This window comes from Solanum verrucosum, unplaced genomic scaffold (genome assembly GCF_900185275.1).
Source record: "Solanum verrucosum unplaced genomic scaffold, falcon-dt-bn FXZP01000123.1, whole genome shotgun sequence".
In the NCBI taxonomy this organism is placed as follows: domain Eukaryota; kingdom Viridiplantae; phylum Streptophyta; class Magnoliopsida; order Solanales; family Solanaceae; genus Solanum; species Solanum verrucosum.
Genome location: NW_026020312.1, coordinates 704,389 through 714,161, shown reverse-complemented (window position 1 = coordinate 714,161; position 9,773 = coordinate 704,389). Strand labels below are relative to the sequence as shown.

Genomic DNA, 9,773 nt, shown 5'->3' with positions numbered 1-9,773 from the left:
CATCATTGAATCTCTTAGTAGGTAACCCTTTGATGAGGTCTCTTGATATGAGCTTGCTAATTTTTGATAAACTTATGTGTCCTAGCCTCTTATTCCAAAGAAGAGAGCTGTCAATAATAGCACTGGGACATTTTAGTGAATTCTCTTTAGGACTCATATGTCTGCTTTGTATACATTCTTATTCCTCTTTCCACGAAGAACTAGTTTCCAGAGATTGAATTGAACATTCTCCGTTCATTTGAAGTGAACATCACATTGTTCCTTTTTTGCACATTTTAGACACACTCAACAAATTGTGTTGTAGTTCTTTAACGTAGTACGCATTGTCTATTGCTTCAGTGTAATTGAGTCCAACCTTTCTTATTCCCTGAATTTCATCATTTTTTTCCATTTCCGAAGGCTACATTTCCACTTTTGTAGTTACTCAGTAAGATGAAGTTATTTTTGTCACCATTCATGTGTCTGGAGAACGCAATGTCTAGGTACCATTACTTCATCTCTCCTCCCACCAATTTGTGCATCAATATTCAGAGGTTAGTTTGGGTAGGGAAATCCACTTAGGTCCCTGTTTATTAAAAAAAGGATGAATGAGATTTTTCTTATACTATCTTGGTTAGGGTTAGGTTTCTAAATCAATTTCGTGATTCCTTCCCCATATGGTTTTCAAAAAACCCTTAGATTATTCTCCTGAGCTATTAACCTTTTAGGGCATGTGTTACTCTTGTGTATGGCTAGCCCACATTGAATACATAGACAATCTTTGTTGGGATTTGTGATTTCAATAGACTTCCGGTTGATCCTATTCCATGTCTAGTGGATGATTGACCCTTTTGGATACTGTCAAGCATGATGGAAGATCTTGTCCATCTCATAGTATGCTCTGCTTCCATCTTAGTGATATGAAGCTCTTTGTGGAGAACTTTATTCTTTTTAGTCATTGAGTATAGGTCATTGATTGTTCTTCTCAATATTTTCATTTTCTTTTCTTAAAGATGCACAGTCGTCCATAAGTCCATAGTTTGTTCTCTTTTAGAACTAGTTGACTGGTATGAATCTATAAGAGTATTTAATAGAGATTCAAGTTTTCTCTTAGAGTATGAATGAAGATTTTATTTGATGTGATGAAAGCTTACCTTGGATTGTTTGTCATCTACTTCATCTTTTTTAAAATTTGTTCTTGCCATCAGTGCCAAAATTGTTTCCTGATATTGACAAGTATTTGTTTTGTCTTGTACTTCTGTTAAGAAGACTAGTGCAAGAAAGTCATACTTGTCTGTCTCTTCAATTGCCAGTATGACTGATTTCCAAAGTTTCTATCTCCATACTCTTCCTCAAATTGATTTCCATAGTTGCAAATGCTCTTTTTACCGAGAGATGAACTTCTTGATTGGCCAGCCTCCTATTTGTGAAAATATACTTATCATTCTTCATTTCCTAGTTTTCTCTAGATTGTTTCTCTTGCCCTCCAAGGCCCATAGTGGAAATTTTTTGATAAAGTAATCTGGACTTTCACATTCGTGATAGACCTGCTCCTTTGGATCCTTCACAGTTGAGTTTTAAAAATTCATTCTCTAAAATACTTTTCCTTTATTTAGCATTCTAGAGAATGGCTTGGTCATTAGTATGGTGTTTTCATCCTTGAAATCTTCTAGTGTTGTAGCCTTGAGATCCAGGTTCTTATATTTTCTCGTTCCTCTAATTTCCTTTTCTTAGTTTTTCTTGAGTTCATAGGTCATAAGATTTCTAATGTCATCCATAGTTAGCTTATCTATGTGATGTGCTTCTGTGATACTTTTCTCTCCCAAGATTCTAGAAGAACACTTAGAAGTTTTCTGACGGCCGTTCTGTTAAGAGTTACTTCTCCTAATGAGTAGATTTCATTAATGATTGCAGTAAACCTGGTATGCATATCTTGAATTGTTTCACCTTCTACCATTCAAAACAACTCACATATTGCCTATTCAAATTGACAATTTTAGACTTCTTTACCTGAGTTGTCCCTTCATGAGTGGTTTGTAGTATTTTCCATATTGATTTTGCATCCTGACATAATGAGATCCGATTGTACTCATCTGGACCTATAAATCATATCAAAATCTTCTTAGCCTTAGGATTGTTCTGAATTGCAAGTTTATTCCCAGCATCCCATTCCTTCCTTTCCTTTGGTATCTTAGTGACTCTATAAGTTCCCTTTTTCATGGGTATGGTTAGTCATCCAAGACAACTCCCCATAGGTATGAATTTTCTTCTATAAAGTGATCCATCATGCGGTTCTTCCACCATCCATAGACTTTCCATTGAACAATGGTTGTCAAGTTTGGGAAGTTCCTTCTTGTGGTGTAGGTGGTGCAACTATTGATCCTTTTCAAGATGTGAGTCTTCTAATGTAAAGACCTACTCTGATACTAATTAAATAAAGCTTACCCCTATACAAGAACCAGGTTCTTGTACATTTACCAAAATAAACAATTGCAACACAATAAAATAGAGATTATATCACGGAAACCTTCGTCCCTCAAAGAAAGGAAAAAACCACACCGCAGTTTTATTACCTTTAAGCACAATTCAAGATTACAACTCAATAATCAATGAACTAACTCTAGTACCTTTACTCTCTATCGATTAACTATAATCGAAGACTCTACTCTCAAAAAAGTCAAACTCGCTTCTTGTTATAATTCTCTCAAACTCACTCTCTTTCTCTCTTAGAATACACATCTTAAACATTGATTCAAGACAAACCAATGTAACACTATACTTCAGAAAGAAGTACTAGATCCTAACTCTAGTACTTCTTTCTTTCACTTTCTTGATCTCCTTGATGATTCGACCTTTGCTTGGAATAATTTTTCTCAATTTGTTATTTCTCAAAGGCAACTATTTCTCTTTTTTGTTCTGTCCTTTTATAGAGGTTGGTTTTTTCCTTGATCAACTTCTACATGGAAAGAAATAAGTTTTCCTAGATATCTAATCAGTTTCCTTATAGAACTTGTTTACCTTCTTCATTTTTGGTCTCGGAGTCTTCTGCTTTTATTGTTTTCCTCTTTTAATTTGGCTTGCTGTTTTGGACACGCTTTTGCTTTTTTTATCTCTGAATAAGTGAACTCTTCCCGCCTCTTCATATTAAGTTTGGTATGTGTTATGTGAACCTTGTTCATGTTGTCATCATCAAAAGTATTTTGATTAATTCATTATTCACAATATATGCCCTCTGGGTGTGGCTTGTGGAGGAATATTTTTAAGGGATGAGATTATTTTAGTGCTAACATCTCATTTAAGGTAGGATATAGGAAAAGGTTTAGTTTCTAGGTACAAAGGTGGTGTGGGGGTGATATTACTGAAAGATGACCTCCTGATTTTGTTCTTAATATCATGTGAAGGAAACTTGACGCTACACCTAATTAGGGGAACACAAGGAAAATAGAACTTTTGGGATTTTACATTTAGAAGGGATTTCCACAATTGGGAGGTAAATGAGTTTCAAAGGTTGTTGGCGCTACTTTTTAGGAAAGGTACTCCAGTGGATAATCTTGATGCTTTGTGGTGGGTTTGGGGAACAATGGATTTCTCTTAGTTAAGTTTTTTTTATGATTTTTTTTTTATTAGGGAGAAGGTTAAGTTTCTAGGTTATGTAGTATGGATTCCACAAATGTTGAAGAAGGTGTATTTTTTTTCTTGCCCAACTGCTAGAGTGGTGATCTTGATGGCAGAAAATCTGAGAAAACGGAAGATTGTTTGCATCAGATGGTGTATCATGTGTAGGGAAGCGGGAGAGGACGTCGATCATCTTATTCTACATTATGATATTACAATGAGGTCATGCTAGGATTTGTCTAGGTGGTTTTAAACTTCTTGGAAAAGGCCAAAATCTTTGAAAGATTTGATGCTTTGTTGGAGGAGTTGGAGAAAGAGGAGAAGATGTAGGGCATGGAACATGGCTCATCTTGTGTTGATGTGGGTTGTTTGGGAAGAGAAATAATAGAGCTTTTGAGGGGATAGAGTCTATTTTTACTATGCTTAGAAAAGGTGTCCGGTCATTTATTTTCTTTTGGTGCACTCGTAAAGTTCTTTGTTGTTGAGAAGTGATGCAAGCCAAGTTTAACCTTGCGCAGGAAGCCAAGATATGGAGTTGGTACACTTTTCGTCGAGTCGGGAAGCTTGGAGGGTTCTTGGAATGAAGAGTTAAAGTTCAAGAACATACTAAAGTGGAAGTACAAGGGAGAAGGGAGAAATAGGTTATTCTTAAAACAACACAAGACTTTTGACTAATAAGACTAGGAAGATCGTTAACTCATTAAGGGTATTCTTTTAATCATCACCATTATTTCTTTAGTCTTAGCCTATTCTAGTATAAATACTATAATATGTCATTTTAGTAGGTAGATTATTTTTGTGATATTGAGATTATGAGTGATACTCTAGAGTCTAGAGAGAGTTGGGGCTATGGCCTTTATTGCTATTCCATGTTTATATATTGCTGGCTTGACAAAGCTTTCCTCTTGAAGGTTATCTTCTAGTTAGGTGCTTGTTGGATTCTATTAATCGCGGGTTTAAGGTTTCTATTGCTATAGTTTTCAATTAATCTCCATCTGGTGTTTTTTCTATCCTTCTATTTTTAATTCTTGTTCTTAGTGTTATGGTTTCAACTTTCACATTTCAGTTTTATATCAAAAAGAACGAGTGGAGTTTGTAGAGAATCATGTCTTTTTTGTAGATGCTTAACCTTTTGGTATACAATGAAATATGTTTACCTTATAAAATAAAGAAAATGAAACATTTCCCTCAATCCCAAATTCTAACCATTATAACAAAATTGTTTTGATATTATATACAATATTATTAATGATTCACTTGGAAATAACATATCCATTATGAGTTTATCTTTTACAGAAACACTAATAATTTGTTTTTCAGGTCCATTTCATTTCAATGTTGAGGTTTTTTTTATTAAGTAGATTCATTGCTGGTATCAAGAAAATGCTAAGTGTCATCTTCATTACTATCATCTATGCCAAAGTAGGAAGCTGACAAGCAACAAAAAAAGTCTATACTTAAAAACTATTTAGAATATTAGTTCTTGGAAACAAAAGAAGAAGAAGTCTATGTGGATGGAGATAACAAAATAAAAATATTTTTCGGGGAAGGTACCGGGGGATAGTTTGTCCCAGCAGAACAGAAGTATATATTGGATTCTTATGGGTCTCGTTATCATTCTTGAACTTACCAATCAGTTTGTCATAATCCCATTGCATTGCACTCCCATAACATTCTTTGTTTCATCCATCCTTTGTTGAATATGTATTTCACCTTTATCTTCATGCCATGCTTATGAAGAATTAGAAGTTAATATTTGAGTTTCCAACATTTAGGCACCATATATAACATCATTTGGTCTCACTTTTTCTTGTTCTTCTTATAATGTTAAACTTGTAGTCCATATTCCGTCTTATTTCTACTTATCCTAAAAACTATGATCTCTAGTATTCATCTCCATAATACCAGATTTTGGTTAACTCCCTTTCTAATTTTTTCAATAATTACAATACGATTTGCAGATAGCAATTTCATGCACCATGAAACATTAATTTTTATTCTTTTGGTCGACGAATTTTGTAATTTTTTCTTATGTATCGACATGGATGCATTCTTCTCCACTTGTTTGGCCTCCTTTGTCCTAATGAAATATTAAACAACTTAATTAGCCATTTTACTATAACCTCAATAATGCATTATCCTATATACCATATAAACTACATGCCTTTTTTTATGAGCAACTTTCACATATAGTAAAAATAAAAAAACATATTTGTATGTTATAGCTATAGTTTGCATAATTGCGCTCCATAGAAAATTTTATGTTTGTATAATTTTAAGTGTATAGGACGAAAATATATGTATTTGTATTTGTATATATACAATTTTCTCTCGCTTTATACAAACAAAAACACAATTTATACATTTGTGTTGTATAAAGTGAGAGAGGCGAGGTGAGCAAGATTTGCTGGGAGAGAGGCGACTGGCAAAACAGTTTGCGACAAATTAGAATTAAATGAAACAGTGTTTATAACATTTAATTTGAATTAATAGTTTTCTATTTCATACCATTTTCCCTTTTTTTTTATCCCTCTTATTATTATGTCATTCTTGAGTAGTATATCTAAGTCTAGGTGTGTATCTAGGTTTGTATGGGTGACAAATGAATGAAGATTTATCCTCAAGAGTTGATCAAAATCGCATTCCCATCCTCATGATTTACCCTTTCATTCTCTAGTATGTTTTTGTGGCATCTTGGTACAAGTCAAAGATTTACCTCAGGTTGGGTGTCATCTTGTCTGATCACTTTTAGGGCTTCTCCATTTTTTTTATTTTGCTTTAGTAGGTTTTGCATATCCTCATTCCACCATTACTATTCTTTTGACACATGTAAAGTTTAATGTCTTGTATGGTTTCACCTATTGTGTACGTTACTTGTTCAACTTAATATTATATACTTCTTTTTTTAGCATTCCCCTCCTAGTATGTCGGATTTCTTAAAGACCATTTATTAAATTACTTGTTGATTTTGTTTTTTGACTTATAACAATTGACATTGTAGGTAACTCTCGTGAAGATGGTAAACGAAGCAACTGCCAACATTCCAAATTGGTGAGCAGAGCAGTGATATTATACTATTTGAAGCCCAACCTACATAAAACAAACAATTCTGTTTTTACTCACAAAAATGTTATACATACAAGGTTTATAATGGAAATGTTTATCTAGTAAACATCTTTTTGTTGAAAAACTATATGCATAACGGAAGCATACCTGAATTTTTTCCGTTCGAAATTTCTTATCACATATCATCATCTGTGAAATAGATACACGAATCAAGAACAAAGAACAAAATTCTAAAACTATTTACATTATCTGAATACTATTTTTTAAAAATCAGCATATTTATGTATACATTGAATATTAAAATTCAAAACATACCTTATAGATATTTATGCATCTTGAACAACAAATTTTGAAGAAAAAATAATCACTCATGCAACATACATATATGGTGTTAGATATTCACTCTAATAAATTAAGAACCAGAGCTAACTCAGATGGAGAGTATATTGTTAATTTAAACCAAGTGAATATCATTATCCCTAGATCCATTGATCCAACCATATATTACTCAGATAGGGAGAGTCAATACAAATTATCAAAACTAGAGATTAGTGACTTGTACTAATTTCATCCGACATGGAGGAAGGTCTAAGCCAACACGTGAACTTAATACTTCACTAGAATTTAGTCATCCATAGAGAACACACTCTATCACCTTTGTATCACAATCAAGTAATTTTTCATTTAAATTAATTTTCAAGATTCAAAAATATCTAAAAAAAAATAACTTCATCTAAAAAACCTCAAATTTCCAAATCACTTCATAACTATGAATATTTTTAATTTGACCGTTTCTGATGAACCTACTGATTTCAGATCAATTAGAGTTTAAAAATAATTTTATCTCCAAAGTTATGATTAAATTCAGATTGAAACGATTTAAGAAAAATAATCAGATCCATATTCTTATCATATATCAATTCATGTTAACTCATCATGTGTAATCATGTACCACATTTAACATAAATAAAACTGATATAAAGGATTATATTCATACTAAATCACATTTTAATTCCAAAGAGCGACTTAAAAAACCATTTTAATGGCCTCAAAACTATAACCACATAGCAATGAGTATTTCTTACTAGTCTGTCACCAATGAACTTACCAAATTTCAGGTCAATTGGAGTCTATAAAAAATATTTTCAAAGCTACGACCAAATTCAAATTCAAGTGGTTTAAGTATCTTTAGGAATTAAAACAATATGACTTTATCAAATTTTAATCCGACAAACTACCTAAAACCCATCTAAATAATTTTTGATGGAACCATCAAATTTCGAGTCAATCATAGATCAGAAAATTCATGACCACCTAAACTATGACTGAATTTGAAAAATAATCGTTTTAGACCTAGTTTAAGATTAAAATAACATCATTCGGATTTTCATTCTATTTTTATAATTATCTCATGAGCATGAAACATACATTGTGTCCTTCCTTTGGCTAAGACACTCAATACCTTCTTATAATAAATTATTCTCTAAATTAATACATTTGAGAATCCAAGATATTATGTTTCTCTCTTTTTGAATGAAAACCTCGATGTCTCTACTCATGAATTAATTAAGCATCACTAGTATTTTAAGGTAAATCACCATTTATGCAAATAAATACTTGCCACTAATATTCACTTAGAATAATTTATTCAAGATGAATTGAGGATCTTCTAATGACTCAAATAAATAGATCACTTTAGTGAATCCTATTTATTAATCATAATTCTCAATTCATGTAGTACAAAAATATATTATCACATGTATAAAGTCTAAAGAATTTTCAACGATTTCAAATAAATAAACCACTTAGTGATAACTATTTATCAACCAAAAAATTCTTAGTTTATATATATATAATGAATAATATGCTCAAATAATTATTGAACAAAAAGAAATAAAATAATCCAATTGACCGGAATAGTGTCTGTCACCGCCACTTAATAAGGTTTGGAGTCAACAATTAGTCAAGAACAAATTTTATAAAGTTAAGAAAATACTTCACAATCAGTTAATGATTATTTGTTCATCAACAACCTCTATGATTCCTTTTCTTATTAAGCTTTGCAAATTTGATGGATTAATAAGAAACAACCCTATAAAAATTTCAACTAGCTGCCGAAAACAAAAAATCAATTACATGTGCAGAAATTCGTACTGACATTTATTAAATAAAATACATCCATTGAACTTTAACTTTTCTTTTAATTGATAAAAAATATTCAATTTGGGTTCCAGTAATTTAAAAATAAAAGACTTCGAATAATCATTAGGACAAGTGTTTACTGTTGCTGTCCATTCCCACGTGAAAGTGAAAACTGTCGTCAACACATTTTGCCCTCTTGATCATCTCATTATCAAGCTTTGCGAATTTGATGGATTAATAAGAAACAACCCTACAAAAATTGCAACTAGCCGCCGAAAACAAAAATCAATTACATATGCAGAAATTCGTACTTTCATTTATTAAATTAAAAAAATTCATTGAACTTTAACTTTTCTTTTAACTGATAAAAAGTTTTCAATTTGGGTTCCATTAATTTATAAATAAAGGACTTCAAATATTCATTAGGTCAAGTGTTTACTATTGCTGTCCATTCCCACATGAAAGTGAAAAACTGTCACCAACACGTTTTCCCCTCTTGATCATCTCACAATTTAAGAGCGTATGTACTTTAGCCAATGAATCAAAAACCTTCAAGTTTCATCTGATTCGTTCTTTTCACGATAAAAATATGTTTACCAACCAAGAATCATACATACAATTTCACATACATATATTTTATGTTATCTATAAAGATGTAAGACGGCTCTTGATGCCAATTGTTAGAAAATTATATGCACAACAGAAGCATATCGGAATCATAGAACTTACATGAATAATAGACAACACTTAGTTTATGCTAGAACAAGTACAATCCTGTTAGACCACATAAACTTTCTAAAATTTAATTCAAGAATTACCTCTTGAAGCGTGAGCAAATATCTTCAAGTGAATCCACAAGCTAGTCGACAAGCTAGAACTTTCAAGAAAATTCACAAGTTAGTCCACAAACTGGACCAGAGTTCTGCGGTCTTCTACAGTGATCCCAAGTTTACTTCCGAACTCACTCAATA

The 9,773-nt window shown here is 32.1% G+C and overlaps 1 protein-coding gene across 1 annotated transcript in view; it reads left to right on the top strand.

Moving 5' to 3' along the window:
* Window positions 1-6,683, top strand: part of LOC125835170 (hydroxyproline O-arabinosyltransferase RDN2-like) — a 30,425-nt gene extending 23,742 nt beyond the window's left edge. The window contains exon 11 of the mRNA XM_049514294.1: window positions 6,596-6,683. Within this exon, the coding sequence (XP_049370251.1) occupies window positions 6,596-6,649 (54 nt within the window). The 3' untranslated portion in view covers window positions 6,650-6,683. The remainder of the gene's footprint in view (window positions 1-6,595) is intronic.
* The last annotated feature ends 3,090 nt before the right edge of the window (window positions 6,684-9,773 follow it).